At 41.1% G+C, this 22,615-nt stretch overlaps 1 protein-coding gene across 3 annotated transcripts in view; it reads left to right on the top strand.

The window, feature by feature from the left end:
• PLEKHB2 (pleckstrin homology domain containing B2) overlaps positions 1-22,615 on the top strand; it is a 181,776-nt gene that overhangs the window by 144,532 nt on the left and 14,629 nt on the right. For all 3 annotated transcript variants that reach the window (XM_053709871.1, XM_053709868.1, XM_053709870.1), the window contains 2 exons: positions 2,569-2,671; positions 16,976-17,015. In XM_053709871.1, coding sequence (XP_053565846.1) covers positions 2,569-2,671; positions 16,976-17,015 — 143 coding nt within the window. The remainder of the gene's footprint in view (positions 1-2,568; positions 2,672-16,975; positions 17,016-22,615) is intronic.

The raw sequence follows: 22,615 nt of genomic DNA, 5'->3' as shown, positions 1-22,615 counted from the left end.
GCTCTTTAGTGACCATTAAAAAATAAAAGATCCCTAATCTGAAAAAAAATCCACCCCAAAAAAAACTAACAATAGCACAAAAAATGTACTCACCGTTCCTGAAGTCCGGACATCCATCTTCTTCAAGGTCTTCATCCAGGCAGCAACACCTTCATCCAGCGCAGGGACATCTTCTTTCTTAATCCCGGTGGCACAGAGCTGTGGCGGCGCAGAGCAGGTTCGTTGTCGACGCGGACGTCTAACACGGAGCCTGATCTTTATGAGATCTCTGCTGCACACTGAAGATTTAATGCAAGGTACCCCTTTTATATTAGGGTACCTTGCATTCCTATTGGCTGAAATTTTGAAATCAGCCAATAGGATGAGAGCTGCCAGTAGCAGACCTACTCAACAGAGGGCCCTGGTGCAATATTTTTATTTTGGACCCCCCCCCCAATGGTAACTCAGTAGAAATCAAAAATATTAATATAGATTCTCCTCTGTATAATGATTTTGAGGATAGATGGACAGATAGATAGATAGATAGATAGGATGGACCTACAGCCTGCACTAATAAAAGGTTTCCCTGCATTAGGATTGTAAACATTCTGTACACACCTATGTATAGACTGTTTGTTATAGGCCCTCTCCAGTTCTTGGGCCCCGGTGCAACTACACCTGCTGCACCAATGGTAGTTCCGTCCCTGAGAGCTGCTTAAATCCTACTGGCTGATTTGAACAGCCAATAGGATTTAAGCATCTCTCATCCTATTGGCTGATTTTCAAAATTTCAGCCAATAGGAATGCAAGGTACTCTAATATAAAAGGGGTACCTTGCATTCAATCTTCAGTGTGCTGCGGAGATTGCATGAAGAGGAGGCTCCGTGTTGGACGTCCACGCCGCCGGCGAACCTGCTCCGTGCCGCCACAGCTCCGCGCCACCGGGATGAAGAAAGAAGATGTCCCCACGCTGGATGAAGATGTCGCCGCCTGGATGAAGACTTTACTCCACCTTGAAGAAGATGGGTAGCTAAAGTGTTTTTAGAGAGAGGTTTTTTTATTTTGGGGGGTTGGGTGGGTCAGGGGTTTTACTGTTAGGGGGTACTTCGTAATTTTTTTATGTAAAAGAGCTAATTTCTTCAGGGCAATGCCCTACAAAAGGCCATTTTAAGGGCTATTAGTAGTTTATTGTTAGGGGGTGTTTTAATTTTGGGGAGGCTTTTTTGTTTTTATAGGGGTATTAGATTAGGTTTACATTTTTATTATTTTGGACAATTTTATTTATTATTTTTTGTAAACTTAGGATTTTATTACTTTTCTTAATTTTAGACTGTTTTCTTTATTTTAGTTGGGGTTTTTTTCATAGTTTTTTTAATTTTGTAATTTAGTTTTTTTTTTTTTTTTAGTTTATTTTAGTTTTTTAAAATAGTAATGCTTAGGTTTTATTTATTTCACAGGTAAGTTTTATTTATTTTAAGGTAGTTATATTGTAACTTGAATTTAAAGTTAGGAGGTGTTAGGTTTAGGGGTTAATAGTTTAATTTAGTGTGTTGCAATGTGGGGGGCTGGCGGTTTAGGGGTTAATAGGTTTAGTTTAGTATTTGCAATGCGGGATGCGGTGGATTAGGGATTAATAGGTTTATTGTTGTGTTGGCAATGTGGGGGTCAGCGGTTTACGGGTTAATAGGTTTATTTAGTGTCAGCGATGTCGGGGCATCGGTTTAGGGGTTAATATCTTTATTTAGGTGTTAGTGGTGCGGGTGGGCGGCGGTTTAGGGGTTACTAACTTTATTTAGTGTTGTCGATGTCGGGGGCGGCAGTTTAGGGGTTAATAACTTTATTTAGTGTCGGTGATGACGGGGTGGCTGTTTAGGGGTTAATAACTTAATTAAGGTTTGCAATGTCGGGGGTGGTGGGGGGGCGTGTTAGGGGTATTCAGACTAGGGTTTTTTGTTAGGGTGTTTACATAACTTTCTTATCTCCATAGACATCAATGGGGATTGGGTTATAACGATCGCCATTCCGCAATCGTAGGTGCACGAGTACGTCAAGTCAAGACTTGGGTTTTGTGCGGTATGAAGCTAAACACACCATAACGCACAACATAACGCGTTATTTATGCACTGGGTTTAGCGCATAACTTGTAATTTAGGTGACAGAAAATGAGAATGGTTTTAAATGATAACAAGAATCCCTTATTGTTCATCTGGAATGCTCCACAGTTTCTGCTGCCTATGTGCCTTTCACTGCCCTCAGGTGTGCTCTCCTCTTAATTGTGTTTGTATAGGCTCTGGATTGGCTGCAGGTACATTAGTATACAGTCAATGCTTAAAGGATAGAAGGATCAAAATTTAAATTTGCACTGCTCTAGATTGTTTTTGTATAGGCTCTGGATTGGATGCACAATCCCATTAATCATGGAATGTTGCATTGCAACAGTATACACTAAGGTTATGGCATTAATGTTTGTTTCGACATAAATGGATCAAAAGCATGAAAATCCATTAAAAGAAATCATTGTCTGTGTCTTAGAATTGTAACATTTGAAAGCCAAATTTTTGTAACTTACTGTAACTGTTTTTGCAATAGATTTAAACCTTCCAGAAGGAAAAACCAAGGACTGCTGTCTGCAGATCGTTTGTCATGAAGGAAAGGTCATTAACCTGATTGCAGAAAGTTCTGACGACTGCCTGTAAGTTTACAATGTACGGAATTGTTTTTGTTATATAAATGTTTCTCTTAAAGGGATAGGAAAGTCAAAATTAAACTTGCATGATTCAGACAGAGCAGATCATTTTAAGACACTTTTAAATTCACTTCCATTTTCAAATGTGTTTCGTTCTCTTAGTACCCCTTGTTAAAAAATAAATACGCACATATCATACACTAGTGGGAGCTGCTGCTACTTGGTGCCAGCACACATTTGTCTCTTGTGATTGGTTAAATAGATATTTTCAGCTTCCTGTCAGTGGTGCAATGCTGTCCCTTCAGCAATGGATAACAAAAGAATGAAGAAAATTTGATACTAGAATTAAATTTCAAAGTTGTTTAAAATTGTATGTTCTATCTGAATCATAAAAGAAAATGTTGGGGTTTACTATCCCTTTAAGTGTTGTTATATGGAAACTGCCACCTCATTGATTGATACCTCAGATTGCAGTTAAATGCAGAAAAAAAAATCTAAATTAAGTTAATATAGTTGAATATTTGAAACAGTTCCTACACAATGACTTTATGATGTCAAGTACTCTATATACTGCTACACTGCTCAAGGGCCACCATCTGGGGTAACAGGGGACACTCAAATCTGGGTCTGAACTTTATGAGTGGTTTAAAATTTGCCCTGGCTTCTGTTTTTTGACTGCAGAGTATTAAATATGTTGGCTTTTTTCCTTCATGTTAATATTTGTATTGTAAATAGCTAGTTTTTCTCATTAAAATTAGACAGGTGCTCCATCTTCATCCATCACAGAACCGGCATCTTCTTCATCCCTGCGGAGCGGTCGATGCGCGGAGGTCCAGGTGGAGGTCCATTGGTCCGACGCGGAGGTCCTCTTCATGCGATCGACCACTGCAAACTGAGGATTCAATGCAAGGTACCCCTTTTATATTGGGGTAACGTTGCATTCCTATTGGCTGAAAAATTAAAATCAGCCAATAGGAATTAGAGCTGCTTAAATCCTATTGGCTTATTTAAACAGCCAATAGGATTTAAGCAGCTCTCATTCCTATTGGCTGATTTAAATTTTTCAGCCAATAGGAATGCAACGGTACCCCAATATAAAAGTGGTACCTGCATTGAATCCTCAGTGTGCGGCGGATGATCGCATGAAGAGGACCTCCACATTGAACCGATGGACCTCCTCCTGGACCTCCGCCTCGACCTCCGCCTCCGTGCATCCAACATTCCGTTGGGGTGATAATAGAAGATGTCGGTCCCGCAATGGATACAGATGGAGCCGCCAGGATGAAGATGCTTCGCTTCTGGGATGAAGATCTTTCGCCGGACTTCAGCAACTGTGAGTACTGACTTTGGAGTTAGTGTTAGGTATTTTTTTTTTTTTGGGGGGTGTTTTTTTTTAGATTAGGGATTTTTTTATTTTAATGACCAAAAAAGAGCTGAATGCCCTTTCTCTTGTAAGGTGTATCCAGTCCACGGATTCATCCATTACTTGTGGGATATTCTCCTTGCCAACAGGAAGCTGCAAGAGGATCACCCACAGCAGAGCTGTCTATATAGCTCCTCCCCTAACTGCCACCTCCAGTCATTCTCTTGCAGCTCTCGACAAGGGAAGTATCAAGAGAGATGTGGTGAAGTAGTGTAGTTTATCTTCAATCAAAAGTTTGTTATTTTTAAACGGTACCGGCGTTGTACTGTTTTTTAGAAGAAGAGTTTTACCTGAGGTTTTTGATGATCTTAGCAGGTTGTAACTAAGGTCCACTGCTGTTCTCACACATAACTGAATAGTATGGGGAAACTTCAGCTGGGGGAACGGCCTGCAGAATTAACTGCCCTGAGGTATGTTCAGTATATTTTTTTCTAGAGAGATGATAAGAACTAGAAAATGCTGACAGTGCCTGATATATTTAAGGTAAGCCTGATGCAGTGATTTAATAAACGACTGGCATCATGCTTGCAGTAAAGGGTAATATTCATATTACTTGCTATTATGGCTTAGTATGTAAAACGTTTGCATATATATAAAGAACGTTTTTTTACTGAGGGTGATAAATCTTTATTTGGGGCCTAGTTTTCCACATGGCTGGCTAGATTTCTCCTAGGAGTAGTTATTTAAGGCCCTTTCACTTTGAGTGCATGGTGGGAGGGGCCTATTTTCGCGCTCTAATTGCGCAGTTATTTTTACATTTTGAGACATCCAGCTTCCCTGAAGGAGTCCCCTGACATATTGGACCTCTGTAAGGGTTTATTGTGCCTACAAAAGTTGTTTTATGGGAAGGTAGGAGCCACAGTAGAGCTGTGGCAGTTTGCTTGTGACTGTTATAATGGTTTTACCGTTTTTTTGCTTCGTTTTTGAGCCTGTGGGGTTAATCATCCATTTGCAAGTGGGTGCAATGCTATTTTAGTCTGTTATACACACTGTAAAAATTTCATAAAGTTAGCTTTTTTCACTGTTTTGCAGTTTTTGTGTTTGTTTTTTCCCATAAAGGCACAGTACCGTTTTTTATATTCTGCTTTTTCACATTAATTAAAGTGTTTTCAAAGCTTGTTGGTCTCTTTACTAGTCTGTTAAACATGTATGACATAGAGGAAACTCCTTGTTCATTATGTTTAGAAGCCATTGTGGAACCCCCTCTTAGAATGTGTACCAAATGTACTGATCTTACTATAAGTTATAAAGACCATATTCTGGCTTTAAAAGATTTATCACCAGTGGAAATTGACAAGGGGGAAGTTATGCCGACTAACTCTCCCCACATTTCAGAGCCTATAACTCCCTCTCAAGGGACGCCAAGTACATCTAGCGCGCCCATTGCGTATACTTTACAAGACATGGCGGCAGGTATGAATCATACTCTTACAGAAGAATTGTCCAAACTGCCAGGGTTACAAGGAAAGCGAGACAGCTCTGGGGCTAGAACAAATACAGAGCTCTCTGACGCTTTAGTAGCTATGTCTGATATACCCTCACAATGTGCAGAAGCCGAAGAAGGAGAGCTTCTATCTGTGGGTGATTTTTCTGATTCAGGGAAGACACTTCAACCTGATTCTGATATGTCTACATTTAAATTTAAGCTTGAACACCTCCGCATGTTGCTCAGTGAGGTTTTAGCAACTCTGGATGACTGTGACGCCATTGTAGTCCCAGAGAAATTGTGTAAATTGGATAAATACTATGCAGTGCCTGTTTACACTGATGTTTTTCCAATACCTAAGAGGTTTTCAGAAATGGGTGTACCGTTCTCTCCCCCTCCTGTTTTTAGAAAGATGTTTCCTATAGATGCCGCTACACGGGACTTGTGGCAAACGGTCCCTAAGGTGGAGGGAGCAGTCTTTACCCTAGCGAAGCGTACAACTATCCCTGTCGAGGACAGTTGTGCTTTTCTAGATCCAATGGACAAAAAATTAGAGGGTTACCTTAAGAAAATTTTTATTCAACAAGGTTTTATTCTCCAACCCCTTGCATGCATTGCCCCTGTCACTGCTGCTGCGGCCTTCTGGTTTGAGTCTCTAGAAGAGGCTCTACAGGTAGAAACCCCATTGGACGATATCCTTGACAAGCTTAAAGCTCTTAAGCTAGCCAATTCATTTGTTTCTGACGATATTGTTAATTTAACCAAGCTAACGGCTAAAAACTCAGGCTTTGCTATTCAGGCGAGTAGGGCGCTATGACTTAAATCCTGGTCAGCTGACGTTACTTCAAAGTCTAAGCTTCTCAATATTCCCTTCAAGGGGCAGACCCTATTCGGGCCTGGACTGAAGGAGATAATTTCTGATATTACTGGAGGAAAAGGTCACGCCCTTCCTCAGGATAGGTCCAACAAATTAAGGACCAAACAGACTAATTTTCGTTCCTTTCGAAATTTCAAGAGTGGCGCAGCTTCAACTTCCTCTAATACAAAACAAGAGGGAAATTTTGCCCAGTCCAAGCCGGTCTGGAGACCTAACCAGGCTTGGAACAAAGGAAAGCAGGCCAAAAAACCTGCTGCTGCCTCTAAGACAGCATGAAAGATCAGCCCCCGATCCGGAAACGGATCTAGTAGGGGGCAGACGTTCTCTCTTCGCCCAGGCTTGGGCAAGAGATGTCCAGGATCCCTGGGCGTTGGAAATTGTGTCCCAGGGATATCTTCTGGACTTCAAAGCTTCTTCCCCAAAAGGGAGATTTCATCTCTCACAATTATCTGCAAACCAGATAAAGAGAGAGGCATTCTTACATTGTGTTCAAGACCTCCTAGTTATGGGAGTGATCCACCCAGTTCCAAAGGAGGAACAGGGGCAAGGCTTCTATTCAAATCTGTTTGTAGTTCCCAAGAAAGAGGGAACTTTCAGACCAATCTTAGATCTCAAGCTCCTAAACAAATTTCTCAGGGTCCCATCCTTCAAGATGGAGATTATTCTAACCATCCTGCCTATGATCCAGGAGGGTCAATATATGACTACCGTGGACTTAAAGGATGCTTATCTTCACATTCCGATACACAGAGATCATCATCGGTTTCTCAGGTTCGCCTTCCTAGACAGGCATTACCAGTTTGTGGCTCTTCCCTTTGGGTTAGCCACGGCACCAAGAATCTTTATGAAGGTTCTAGGGTCACTCCTAGCGGTCCTAAGGCCGCGGGGTATAGCAGTAGCCCCTTACTTAGATGACATTCTGATACAGGCATCGAATTTTCAAATCGCCAGGTCCCATACGGACATTGTGCTGGCATTCCTGAGGTCTCATGGGTGGAAAGTGAATGAAGAAAAGAGTTCTCTATCCCCTCTCACAAGAGTTTCCTTCCTAGGAACTCTGATAGATTCTGTAGAAATGAAGATTTACCTGACAGAGGCCAGGTTGTCAAAACTTCTAAATTCCTGCCGTGTTCTTTATTCTACTTCTCGCCCTTCAGTGGCTCAGTGTATGGAAGTAATCGGCTTAATGGTAGTGGCAATGGACATAGTGCCATTTGCCCACCTGCATCTCAGACCACTGCAACTCTGCATGCTCAGTCAGTGGAATGGGGATTTCACAGATTTGTCCCCTCTACTAAATCTGGATCATGAGACCAGGGATTCTCTTCTCTAGTGGCTATCTCGGGTCCATCTGTCCAAGGGTATGACCTTTCTGCAGGCCAGATTGGACAATAGTAACGACAGATGCCAGCCTTCTGGGCTGGGGTGCAGTCTGGAACTCCCTGAAGGCTCAGGGCTCGTGGACTCAGGAGGAGGCACTCCTTCCGATAAACATCCTGGAACTAAGAGCGATATTGAATGCTCTTCAGGCTTGGCCTCAGCTTGCTGCGGTCAGGTTCATCAGATTTCAGTCGGACAATATCACTACTGTAGCCTACATCAACCATCAAGGGGGAACAAGGAGTTCCCTAGCAATGTTGGAGGTTTCAAAAATAATCCTATGGGCAGAGGTTCACTCTTGCCATCTATCAGCTATCTATATCCCAGGAGTAGAGAACTGGGAGGCGGATTTTCTAAGTCGACAGACTTTTCATCCGGGGGAGTGGGAACTCCATCCGGAGGTGTTTGCACAGTTGATTCAACTTTGGGGCAAACCAGAACTGGATCTCATGGCGTCTCGTCAGAACGCCAAGCTTCCTTGTTACGGATCCAGGTCCAGGGATCCCAAGGCAGCGCTGATAGATGCTCTAGCAGCGCCATGGTCCTTCAACCTGGCTTATGTGTTTCCACCGTTTCCTCTGCTCCCTCGTCTGATTGCCAAGATCAAGCAGGAGAGAGCTTTGGTGATTTTGATAGCACCTGCGTGACCACGCAGGACTTGGTATGCAGATCTGGTGGACATGTCATCCCTTCCACCATGGACTCTGAGACAGGACCTTCTACTTCAGGGTCCTTTCAACCATCCAAATCTAATTTCTCTGCGTCTGACTGCTTGGAGATTGAACGCTTGATTTTATCAAAACGTGGTTTCTCCGAGTCAGTCATTGATACCTTAATTCAGGCTCGAAAGCCTGTCACCAGGAAAATCTATCATAAGATATGGTGTAAATATCTTCATTGGTGTGAATCCAAGGGTTACTCATGGAGTAAAGTCAGGATTCCCAGGATATTATCTTTTCTCCAAGAGGGATTGGAGAAGGGATTGTCTGCTAGTTCCTTAAAGGGACAGATTTCTGCTCTGTCTATTCTTTTGCACAAGCGTCTGGCGGATGTTCCAGACGTTCAGGTGTTTTGTCAGGCTTTAGTTAAGAATCAAGCCTGTGTTTAAACCTGTTGCTCCGCCATGGAGTTTAAATTTAGTTCTTAAGGTTCTTCAAGGGGTTCCGTTTGAACCTCTGCATTCCATAGATATCAAGCTTTTATCTTGGAAAGTTCTGTTTTTGGTAGCTATTTCTTCGGCTCGAAGAGTTTCAGAGTTATCTGCCTTACAGTGTGATTCCCCTTATCTGATCTTCCATGCAGATAAGGTAGTTTTGCGTACCAAACCTGGGTTTCTTCCTAAGGTGGTATCTAATAAGAATATCAATCAGGAGATTGTTGTTCCGTCACTGTGTCCTAATCCTTCTTCAAAGATGGAACGTCTATTACATAATCTTGACGTGGTTTGTGCTTTAAAGTTTTATTTACAAGCTACTAAGGATTTTCGTCAAACATCGGCATTGTTTGTTGTTTACTCTGGACAGAGAAGAGGCCAAAAGGCTTCAGCAACTTCTCTTTCTTTTTGGTTAAGAAGTATAATCCGCTTAGCTTACGATACTGCTGGCCAAGTGGCCAGCAGCCTCCTGAAAGAATTACAGCTCATTCCACTAGAGCGGTGGCTTCCACATGGGCTTTTAAAAATGAGGCTTCTGTTGAACAGATTTGTAGGGCGGCGACTTGGTCTTCGCTTCATACTTTTTCTAAATTCTACAAATTTGATACTTTTGCTTCTTCGGAGGCTATTTTTGGGAGAAAGGTCTTACAGGCAGTGGTGCCTTCCGTTTAAGCGCCTGCCTTGTCCCTCCCTTCATCCATGTCCTTTAGCTTTGGTATTGGTATCCCACAAGTAATGGATGAATCTGTGGACAGGATACACCTTACAAGAGAAAACAAAATTTATGCTTACCTGATAAATTTATTTCTCTTGTGGTGTATACAGTCCACGGCCCGCCCTGTCATTTTAAGGCAGGTGTTTTTTATTTTTAAACTACAGTCACCACTGCACCCTATAGTTTCTCCTTTCTCTTGCTTGTCTTCGGTCGAATGACTGGAGGTGGCAGTTAGGGGAGGAGCTATATAGACAGCTCTGCTGTGGGTGATCCTCTTGGAGCTTCCTGTTGGGAAGGAGAATATCCCACAAGTAATGGATGAATCCGTGGACTGGATACACCACAAGAGAAATAAATTTATCAGGTAAGCATAAATTTTGTTTTTAATGGCAGTAAAAGAGCTAAATGCCCTTTTAAGGGCATTGCCCATACAAATGCCCTTTTCAGGGCAATGGGTAGGTTCGTTTTTTTTAGTTAGGTTTTTTTTAATTTTATGGGTTTGAGGAGGTGGGGGTTTGTAATGTTAGGGGGTGTTTGTTTTTATTTGTTTGCAAAAGAGCTGTTAACTTTAGGGCAATGCCCTACAAAAGGCCCTTTTAAGTTATTAGTTAGTTTATTATAGATTGTTTTTTTATTTTGGGTGCTTTTTTTTTTTTTTTAAACGGGGTATTAGAATAGCAATAATTTTTACTATTTTGGATAATTTCGTTTGTTATTTTTTGTAATGGTAGTTTTAATTTTTTAGTAATCTTAGGTTTTTTTATTTTTAGTAATGTTAGGTTTTTTATTTTTAGCAATGTTAGGTCTTATTAGTGTAAGCTTAGCTTTTATTGTTATTTCACAGGTAAGTTTGTATTTATTTTAACTAGGTAGTTAGTAAATAGTTATATTGTAGCTAGCTTAGGTTTTATTTTAATTTCACAGGTAAGTTTGTATTTATTTTTAAATAGGTAGTTAGTTAATAATTGTAACTTTAATTTAGGTCTATTTTAATTATGTTAAAGTTAGGGGGTGTTAGGTTTAGGGGTTAATAGTTTAATTTAGGCTGTTGCAATGTGGGGGCCGGCGGTTTAGGGGTTAATAAGTTTAGCTAGTGTTGGCGATGTTTGGGAACGGCGGTTTAGGGGTTAATAGGTTTAGTTAGGGTTGGTGATGTTTGGGAATGGCAATTTAGGGGTTAATAGGTTTATTTACGCCTAGATTTAGAGTTCTGCTTTTTTCCCCCCGCACCTTTTAAATACTGCTGGTATTTAGAGTTCACAGAAGGGCTGCGTTAGGCTCCAAAAAGGGAGCGTAGAGCATAATTTACCGCCACTGACACTTTAAATACCAGCGGTGCTTACGGACACGGCCAGCTTCAAAAACGTGCTCGTGCACGATTCCCCCATAGGAAACAATGGGGCCGTTTGAGCTGAAAAAAAACCTAACACCTGCAAAAAAGCAGCGTTCAGCTCCTAACGCAGCCCCATTGTTTCCTATGGGGAAACACTTCCTAAGTCTGCACCTAACACCCTAACATGTACCCCGAGTCTAAACACCCCTAACCTTACACTTATTAACCCCTAATCTGCCGCCCCCGCTATCGCTGACCCCTGCATATTATTATTAACCCCTAATCTGCCGCTCCGTACACCGCCGCAACCTACGTTATCCCTAATCTGCTGCCCTAACACCGCCGACCCCTATATTATATTTATTAACCCCCAATCTGCGGCCCCCAACGTCGCCGCCACCTACAATTATTAACCCCTAATCTGCCGACCGGACCTCACCGCTACTCTAATAAAGTTATTAATCCCTAATCCGCCTCACTCCCGCCTCAAAAACCCTATAATAAATAGTATTAACCCCTAATCTGCCCTCCCTAACAACGCCGACACCTAACTTCAAGTATTAACCCCTAATCTGCCGACCGGACCTCGCCGCTACTCTAAGAAATGTATTAACCCCTAAAGTCTAACCCTAACACCCCCCTAAGTTAAATATAATTTTTATCTAACAAAATAAATTATTTCTTATTAAATAAATTATTCCTATTTAAAGCTAAATACTTACCTGTAAAATAAACCCTAATATAGCTACAATATAAATAATAATTATATTGTAGCTATTTTAGGATTAATATTTATTTTACAGGCAACTTTGTATTTATTTTAACTAGGTACAATAGCTATTAAATAGTTAAAATAATTACAAAATTACCTGTAAAATAAATCCTAACCTAAGTTACAATTAAACCTAACACTACACTATCAATAAATACATTTAATAAACTACCTACAATTATCTACAATTAAACCTAACACTACACTATTAATAAAATAATTACATACAAATACCTACAAATAAATACAATTAAATAAACTAACTAAAGTACAAAAAATAAAAAAGAACTAAGTTACAAAAAATAAAAAAATAATTTACAAACATTATAAAAATATTACAACAATTTTAAGCTAATTACACCTACTCTAAGCCTCCTAATAAAATAACAAAGCCCCCCAAAATAAAAAAATGCACTACCCTATTCTAAAATAAAAATTGAAAAGCTCTTTTACCTTACCAGCCCTTAAAAGGGCCTTTTGCGGGGCATGCCCCAAAGAATTCTGCTCTTTTGCCTGTAAAAAAAAATATACAATACCCCCCCAACATTACAACCCACCACCCACATACCCCTAATCTAACCCAAACCCCCCTTAAATAAACCTAACACTAAGCCCCTGAAGATCTCCCTACCTTGTCTTCACCACGCCGGGTATCACCGATCCGTCCAGAAGAGGGTCGGAAGGCTTCATCCAATCCGGGCGATGTCTTCATCCAAGCCCAAGCGGGGGCTGAAGAGGTCCATCATCCGGCTGAAGTCTTGATCCAAGCGGGGGCTGAAGAGGTCCATCATCCGGCTGAAGTCTTGAGCCAAGCGGGGGCTGAAGAGGTCCATCATCTGGCTGAAGTTCTGGTCCAAGCGGGGGCTGAAGAGGTCCATCATCCGGCTTCAGCCAATCAGAATTTTCCTACCTTAGTTCCGATTGGCTGATAGAATCCTATCAGCCAATCGGAATTTGAGGTACGCCATCTTGGATGACGTCCCTTAAAGGAACCGTCATTCGTCGGGAAGTCGTCGGCCAGGATGGATGTTCCGCGTTGGCGGGATGAAGATGGAGCCGGAAGAAAGAAGATTGAAGATGCCGCTTGATAGAAGACTTCAGCCGGATGATGGACCTCTTCAGCCCCCGCTTGGATCAAGATTTCAGCCGGATGATGGACCTCTTCAGCCCCCGCTTGGATCAAGACTTCAGCCGGATGATGGACCTCTTCAGCCCCCGCTTGGGCTTGGATGAAGACATCGCCCGGATTGGATGAAGACTTCCGACCCTCTTCTGGACGGATCGGTGATACCCGGCGTGGTGAAGACAAGGTAGGGAGATCTTCAGGGGCTTAGTGTTAGGTTTATTTAAAGGGGGTTTGGGTTAGATTAGGGGTATGTGGGTGGTGGGTTGTAATGTTGGGGGGTATTGTACGTTTTTTTTTACAGGCAAAAGAGCAGAATTCTTTGGGGCATGCCCCGCAAAAGGCCCTTTTAAGGGTTGGTAAGGTAAAAGAGCTTTTCAATTTTTATTTTAGAATAGGGTTGGGCATTTTTTTATTTTGGGGGGCTTTGTTATTTTATTAGGGGGCTTAGAGTAGGTGTAATTAGCTTAAAATTGTTGTAATATTTTTATAATGTTTGTAAATTATTTTTTTATTTTTTGTAACTTAGTTCTTTTTTTATTTTTTGTACTTTAGTTAGTTTATTTAATTGTATTTATTTGTAGGTATTTGTATGTAATTAATTTATTGATAGTGTAGTGTTAGGTTTAATTGTAGATAATTGTAGGTAGTTTATTAAATTTATTTATTGATAGTATAGTGTTAGGTTTAATTGTAACTTAGGTTAGGATTTATTTTACAGGTAATTTTGTAATTATTTTAACTAGGTAGCTATTGAATAGTTATTAACTATTTAATAGCTATTGTACCTGGTTAAAATAAATACAAAGTTGCCTGTAAAATAAATATTAATCCTAAAATAACTACAATATAATTATTATTTATATTGTAGCTATATTAGGGTTTATTTTACAGGTAAGTATTTAGCTTTAAATAGAAATAATTTATTTAATAAGATTTATTTTATTTCGTTAGATAAAAATTATATTTAACTTAGGGGGGTGTTAGGGTTAGGGTTAGACTTAGCTTTAGGGGTTAATACATTTATTAGAGTAGCGGCGATGTCCGGTCGGCAGATTAGGGGTTAATACTTGAAGTTAGGTCTCGGCTATGTTAGGGAGGGCAGATTAGGGGTTAATACTATTTATAATAGGGTTTTTGAGGTGGGAGTGAGGCGGATTAAGGGTTAATAACTTTATTATAGTAGCGGTGAGGTCCGGTCGGCAGATTAGGGGTTAATAATTGTAGGTAGGTGGCGGCGACGTTGGGGGCGGCAGATTAGGGGTTAATAAACATAATATAGGGGTCGGCGGTGTTAGGGGCAGCAGATTAGGGGTACATAGGGATAATGTAGGTTGCGGCGGTGTGCGGTCGGCAGATTAGGGGTTAAAAAATTTATTAGAGTGGTGGCGATGTGGGGGGGCCTCGGTTTAGGGGTACATAGGTAGTTCATGGGTGTTAGTGTACTTTAGAGCACAGTAGTTAAGAGCTTTATGAACCGGCGTTAGCCCAGAAAGCTTTTAACTCCTGGCTTTTCTCTGTGGCTGGAGTCTTGTAGTTAGTGTTCTAACGCTCACTTCAGCCAAGACTCTAAATACCGGCGTTAGAAAGATCCCATTGAAAAGATAGGATACGCAAATGGCGTAGGGGGATCTGCGGTATGGAAAAGTCGCGGCTGCAAAGTGAGCGTTAGACCTTTACCTACACGACTCTAAATACCAGTGGTAGCCCAAAACCAGCGTTAGAAGCCCCTAACGCTGGTTTTGACAGCTAACGCAGAACTCTAAATCTAGGTGTTAGTGTTTCAGTTAGTGTCGACAATGTCGGGGGAACTGCGGCTTAGGGGTTAATAGGTTTAGTTAGTGTTGGCAATGTTTGGGAACGGCGGTTTAGGGGTTAATAGGTTTAGTTAGAACTATGAATAATGTATCCGTAAATTCGGAAACTAATTTTTAATTTTTGGATTTTTGGGGATTTTAGTTATGGTGCCAATTTGGAGCTTTGGATGCATTTGAATCTCTTAATTGGCCAAAATTTGGCGGAAAACAAAATTCGGCCGAAACCAGACGCACATGTCTAATTAAAATGATCACTTGTTACCAAGGACATGCCTATAAAAATTAGCTGATCCTGTAGGTAAAGCAGACCTGCTGATGTTATCTATGTCTAAACATAGATATGAATTGAAATGTTAATTATGGCCGGGCACAACCAACTAATTCAGATACAAAAATATCTAGCTCCTGTTAACAAAACTTTTCTACAGAGAATACGTTAGTTATTCATACTTTAAGAATAGATGAAAGTTTCTACAGCCAAAAGCAACTAGTTCAAATGACAAAATAAAGTTAAAGGAGCTGTGTGCAAACAATTAAAGATACATAAAACCCAAAAGTTTTCTTTCATGCTTCAGATAGAGCATACAATTTTAAACAACTTTGCAATTTATTTTTATGATCAAATTTCTTTGTTTTCGTGTTATCCTTTGTTGAAAGCAGGAAGGTAAGTTCAGGAGTATAAGCATACAAAGAGGGAAATGCTCTGCCAAGAACGAACAACAGCTCAGTAGCTTGTTCTATGGCGAGTTACCACCTAGAAGCAGCCTCTTTTAGCCCAGTTGAACTTTTCAGTCTGATTCCGCCGAGTAAGGTCAGTTCAGTCTGAAATACCAGGCAATTCTCCTTTGAACAAGGAACGTGACAACACCAGACGATTGTTTCGGCCCAGGTGGTTGTTGTTAGTTCTTGGCAGACTGTTTCGCGTGCTGAATATATTTGTATTATGACCCTGGGGAAAGTCTGGAGGAAACCAGACGTGGACTACTTGCCCAATGTGCTTAGCGGTATATGGCTACACCTCACTGACGAGGCCCAAAGGAAACTACTGGGAGCCAGCTGAAAGCCAATGAGAAGAGGCGTATATGTGCCGCCACCAACCAGCAGCTTCTGAGCCTATCTAGGTATTCTTTTCAACAAAGAGAAAAAAAAAATATAATAGAAATACATTTGAAAGTTACTTAAAATTGCATGCTTCTTCTGAATCATGAAAAAAAACACTTTGGGTTTCATGTCCCTTTAAATACTGCAATGATTGTAATGTACCCCCTTAAAGGTAACCTACCTTTATTGTACTTGTTGGCATATGTAATGTAATGCACCTCATGAATGTACTGAACTTTGTTTAGCGCTGCAGAATTTGTTGCCGCTTTATAACTAATCCTTAATAATAATAATTTAACCCCCAAACATGCATTTATATTGTACCTTACTCTATGGGATAGATTTAACAACAGTCAAGCTTCATTCTCTTGGTATCATTTGTTGAAGGAGCAGCAATGCACTACTGGTTTCTAACTGAACCCATGGGTGAGCCAATGACAATCAATATATATATATATATGCAGCCACCAATCAGCAGCTAGAACCTAGGTTATTTGCTGCTCTTCAGCTTTCATGGATAAACCTTTCAGCAAAGGATAACAAGAGAACAAAGCAAAATTAAATAAGTACATGGGAAAGTTGTTTAAAATTGTATTCTCTATCTGCATCATGAAATAAATTTTTTGGGTTTTCATGTCCCTTTAAGGAGCAGCGGTCTTAAGCCTCTTAACTTCTATTTCAGGCAGACCTGAAATGATGAGGCTCAGAAACAGCAGCCACTGCTTAATAATCAGATTGTTAACGTATCGTCTGCTAGTTAGCTCTGCCTCCTTTTGTCCTCACCACTGTGTAGTATCATCACATTTTATACAAAATTAAATATATGCATTTTTCTGCGCACAAAGATTTATTCCTAACTTCTTATATAACCCCTCTCCACCATCACCTCTCTGTCTATTATTTCATTTATTTTTCATACCTATTGCACCCTGTCTCTCCACTATCATTCCTGTGTAACCTTTATTAGCTCTCTTGCTCTATAAGGGCTCGATTCTCTAAAGCTGTCCGATCTGATGAGATTATCTTAAAAGCCTTGGCTGTATAGCGAGGTCACACATTTTAGAAAGGCAAATTTAGCCTGAGAGCTGTTTGTCTTGCTAACGGGGGTTCTGTATGTGAAGGAGAGACACAAATATTACAATATTATCCTTTATCTTTCCTTTATTCTATCTTTATCCTTCATCTTTCAGGGCTTGGAAATCTGCTCTGCAAGAGGCCAGAACTAAAATTGTAAGTACTCCATTTAGATTTTGTATGAAAATCATTTAGCACAATGTGACTTTTTGTAAACTTGCATACTGGGGGACTTGACAGATTAAAATAATTTATGCTGGTTTAACACTATAGGGTCAATTTATTATATGAGGAGTGGACATGTCTAAATGCTGACATTTCTTGTGAAATGCTTGTGCAATGCCGCCCCCTGCACATTCGCAGCCACTAGCAGGGGGTGTCAATCATCCCAAGTGTATCGCATCAGGATGATTGCAGTCCGCCACCTAAAAGCTGGCGGACAAGTTCAGGAGCAGCGGTCTCATGACGGCTGCTTCTTAACGTCAGTTTCTGGCGAGACAGAAACTTCGGATGGACACAGCAGCATCCATTGCTTGTTAAATCTAGCCCTTTCCACTTTCTACTGTCTAATCCTCAGTACACCCCGTCTAGACTGATACCCCCAAATGTTAAAGCATTTGATTGTGATACAACATAGCTGTAAGAAGCTGACCAGAAAATATCACCTGAACATCTCTATGTAAAAAAGAAGGATATTTTTCTTTTTCTTTCATGATTTAGATAGAGCATGCAATTTTAAGCAACATTCGAAATGACTCCTAGGGGCTCCGAAAGGAGCTTGACGGACCGTGTTTCTGGCGAGTCTGAAGACTCGCCAGAAACACCAGTTATGAAGCAGCGGTCTAAAGACCGCTGCTCCATAACCTGGCCGCCTGCTCTGAGCAAGTGGACAGACATCACCGCAATTCAACCCGATCGAATACAATCGGGTTGATTGACACCCCCCTGCTGGCGGCCAATTGGCCGTGATTCTGCAGGGGGCGGCGTTGCACCAGCAGCTCTTGTGAGCTGCTGGTGCAATGCTGAATACGGAGAGCGTATTGCTCTCCGTATTCAGCGAGGTCTGGCGGACCTGATACGCACTGTCGGATCAGGTCCGCCAGACTTTGATAAATAGAGGCCCTATTATCAATTTTTCTTCATTCTCTTGCTATCTTAATTTAAAAAGAAGGAATGTAAAGCTTAGGAGCTGGACCATTTTTGGTTCAGAACCTGGGTAACGCTTGCTTATTGGTGGCTAAATGTCAGCCACCAATAAGCAAGCACTATCCAAGGTGCTGAACCTAAAACTGGCTGACTCCTGAGCTTTATATTCCTGCTTTTTAAATAAAGATAGCAAGAGAACGAAGAAAAAATGATAATAGGAGTAAATTAGAAAGTTGCTTAAAATTGCATGCTCTATCTAAATCATGTAAGAAAAAATTTGGGTTTAGTATCCCTTTAAGGGCCAGACTACAAGTGGAGCAATATTTAACTCTCCCGTTCGAGCGTTAACTGTGCTAGAAGTAAGCTTTTTGCACACGTCAGGTTGCACTTGTATTACAAGTTGAAAGTAAACTGTTTTCACTTGCGTGCTAACCTGATATACATAAAAAAGCCGAACATTGTCATTTAGAACATTTATTTACAGAACATGACAAATGGTCAAAATAACAATAAAGGTGCAGTGTTTTAGACCTCGAATAGTGTAAAAAAACAAACATGTTCATATTAATTTTTAAACACAATACTAATGTTTTCACTTAGCAAGAGTTCAGAAATATTTGGTGTAATAATCCTGATTTTCAATCACAGCTTTCATGCATCTTGGCATGCTCTCCACCAGTCTTTTACATTGCTGTTTGATGACTTTATTTAAGGTCTAAAAATACTGCACCTTTTTTGTTATTTTGACCAGTTGTCATATAAACTTGAACTTCTTCTCTTCAAATTATTTGAGGTCTGAAAACACTTAGGGGCCGATTTATGAAGTTCCGTATGGAGCTTGATGCCCCTTGTTTCCGGGGAGCCTTCAGGCTCACCTGAAACAGAAGTTATGAAACAGCGGTCTAAAGATGCATATTGCACATTTTTGGTTAATCCAGTAAACCTCATTTCACTGCTGAAATATTACTGTATCCTTCAGTTATTTGATAGATCAAAATGAAATTGCTGATACAATCACCCCATTTTTTTAAAATGAAAATCATGGAAATTGTCAGGGGTGCCTAAACTTTTGCATACAACTGTATATATATATATATATATATATATATATATATATACATACTTTATATATACATATATATATATATATATATATATATATATATACATATATATATATATATATAAAACATGGAAGGGGACTGCACTCTCATACCAGACCAGGTACACATCCCATGACCCTGCAACATGCTCAGCCCTGGGTGCTCATGGGCACTCACAGGAAGCTGTGCTGTCCCCAGAGTCACAGGCAGTTAACCCCAGACAGCTCTCAGCTAAGATTTAAAAACAAAAATGGAAAGGTTAGTTACTGCATCTGGCCAAATGGGACAAGCCAAGGTACCTCGTCAAGGTCCTTTCCAATACCTGGGACCCTAAAACAGCCACACACAATGCAAGCTTTCAAATCCAAACAAACTGGGAACAAGAGAAGGGTGCACAGGCTTATGTAATCACCCTAGACATATACAAAACAAGGAAGGGGACTGTACTCTCATACCGGACCGGGTACACATCCCATGACCCTGCAACATGCTCAGCCCTGAGTGCTCACGGGCACTCACAGGAAGCTATGCTGTCCCCAGAGTCACAGGCAGTTAACCCCAGACAGGTCTGGGTGCAAGAACCATAGGGAAAATTACAAAACAAATTAATACAACACACAGAGAAAGTCCAGCACTCACATACAAGCTCTCAGCTAAGATTTAAAAGCAAAAATGGAAAGGTTGATGTAAGCCACGGACAAAACCAGCGAGAGAGTGATTCTCCCGATTGGTTGTCCAGAGAAATCTGTTTAGACAGATCCAAATGATCGCCGTTCCCCCGGTTCAGCATGCACATTTGCAACAGTCTGAGGTGAAATCTGGCAAAGGAAATGATGTCCAAGCCGGACACCATGAGACCAATCACCTCCATACACTGAGCCACAGATGGCCTTAAGGAGATCTGGAGGGCAAGACATGTTGAAGCTAGCTTGCAAAGTCTATTGTCTGTTAGAAATATTCTCATGTCTATGGAGACTATTATAGTACAGGAGAATTCTACCCTGGAACTCTCTCTAGATTATCTGCCATCCATGGGATCGAAGAAGACAGAGAAGATATTCCGAATGGTCCACTCTTAGAAAAATTTCTTTAGTTAAACCAAACAAAAGGTTTGTGCTGGTCCAGGAATGCAAACCTTAGGAACTGGAAGTGGTCCTTGAGGATTGGTATGAGAAGGGAGCATCCTTCAGATCTATCGTGGTCATGAACTATCGCTCTCAAACGAGGGGAAGAATGGACCTTATTGTCTCCATCTTAAACGAGGGGACATTTAAAAACCTGCTCAAGCACTTTAAGTCCAGAATCGGAACGGAAAGTTCCCTCCTTCTTAGGGACCACGAAAAGGTTTGAATAGTATTCCAAAACTCTCACTGCAATAGGCACCGGGACAATAACTTCTAGAGGACAGATCCCGTACACACCCCAGAAAGGCTTCCCTCCTTTCTGGTCAGAAAGACAGGAGTAATCTGCTTTTGGGTGGCTGAGACTTAAAACCTATCTTGTAACCCTGAGCTATGACCTCCAGGACCCATGGATCCTGCACGTCCCTGAACAGAGCGACTGAAAAGAGCGACATACTATCCCCTACACAATCCAGAAGAGGACCGGGGACCGTCCATTCATTCCGACGTAGGCTCGGTGGGCTTCTTGCTCTGCTTGGCATTATTCCAAGACTGAGCCGGCTCCCAAGAGCTCTTGGTTTGCTCTAGCTTAGCAGAGGACTGCTGACATGGGCTTTATCAGAACGAAATAAATGAAAATCGTCCCTTAGAGTAGTGCATATACTCTTGCGGTAGGAGAGCACCCTTGCCCCCTCTGACTGTAGAGATAATTTGAGTCCAGGCCTGGAACATACAAAATCATTCCCTTAAAGGGAGGGAAGAAGTCTAGATTTAGAAGTCATATCCACAGATTATGACTTCAGCCAGAGCTGAAACCATAGCATTCAAACAAATAAACTGCCTAATAGCAGCACAGAAAAAAAAATTAACAACCCTGAAGGCCATAAATCTTTTCTAAGTAACGTCGAGGGAATCCTCCACCCCGATCAAATCCTATAAGGAATCACACCAGAAGGTAGTTTCTCCAGTAACCGCGGCAACAGTCGCAGACGGTTGAAACAAAAATCCCATATGTTGAAACATCTTTCTTAACAGTGTTTCCATCTTTTATCCATGGGCTCTTCAAACGAAGAACTACCCTCAAGCAGGATAGTAGTACGTTTAGCAAGGGTGAAGATAACGCCATCCAATTTAGGGACGGAACCTCACAACTCCATTGAGAGTCCAGGATTGGGGACAATTTGTTAAAGGGAGAAGAGGGGGAAAAGTAATCCAATCCTGTCCCATTCATTCCTAATAATGTTCGCCATCTAACAGGAGCAGGGTAGGATAAGGTACCACCCTTTCCTCAAATTCTATCCAATTTAAGAATTAAAGGTTCATCAGGCAATTTGGCCTCTGGAACCTCTGAATTTGCCAAAAACTTCCCTTAGAAGAAAGCGCAAATTCCTAAACTAAAGTCTGGTTCCTCCGCAGCCGGAGGATTAGAGGCAGCAGACTCCGACCCAGAATGTTCATACTCTGAAGTCTCAGAAAGAACTTCATCATCGGATAACCCTAAGTTAAAGCCAATAAATGATCTGATGTACTCTGGGAAGGAGTGCAATATGTAACCTTTCGCTTGCGCTTAGCAGGGTGAGGTAAAGCATTAAAGGCCGCAGACACCGCCGTCTGAAGTGCACAGTAACGCCTGGTGAAAAAAGGCCCCCTCCAGATGGAGGATCAGCAATGCTATGGGAAAACTGCAATGTGTAGAGATATAAGAATGTAGGGTACGCACCTCACTGGACGACAACTCCTCAGAGGTAGACGGCTCCGTGGTATCAAACATGTTTGATATTATCACATTATCAAGGCATATGGAACATAATTGAGAGGGCGGAACTAAGCCCTCCTCACAATATAAACAGGAATTACTCATTAGGAAGGGAGTGCCCTCTAAAGTAACAGAATCCTCTATCGCTAGTGCAATAACCGGAGAACTAGAGAAATAAAACATCTTATTTTATTTAAAAAAAAAGCACCCTTATACCCCAATGGCTGGGGCACTCACCACCTCCTATGACCCAGACAGTACAGAGATTTATGACTCCTCTCTAAAAGACACCCGGTCAGGAAAAAAGGGAATGAATCACATGGTGCATAATGCAGGACCGTCCCTGCTATGAGAAAGTGAGCCAAGCTTGTACGCTGCATGGCTCTCAAAGTGAAAGTGAAACCTGTATATTCCATAACAGCCTATGATCCCATAACATCTCACACATAAAAGCAGCATAAAATCAAATAAACATATAAGATTATTCCCCCCTGTTCAATAATCCCCCTAAGGAGATATTAACCCTTGATTCTATACAGATAAAAGGAGTCACACTGTGACCCTGTCTTCTTGCGTTATCATACATGTATAAAATATGAAACAATCTTACCAGAACCTACGCCGTGGAAC

This window comes from Bombina bombina, chromosome 4 (assembly GCF_027579735.1).
Source record: "Bombina bombina isolate aBomBom1 chromosome 4, aBomBom1.pri, whole genome shotgun sequence".
Classification (NCBI taxonomy): domain Eukaryota; kingdom Metazoa; phylum Chordata; class Amphibia; order Anura; family Bombinatoridae; genus Bombina; species Bombina bombina.
Note: the sequence above shows the minus strand (reverse complement) of the source record. Positions and strands in the feature narration are given on the sequence as shown.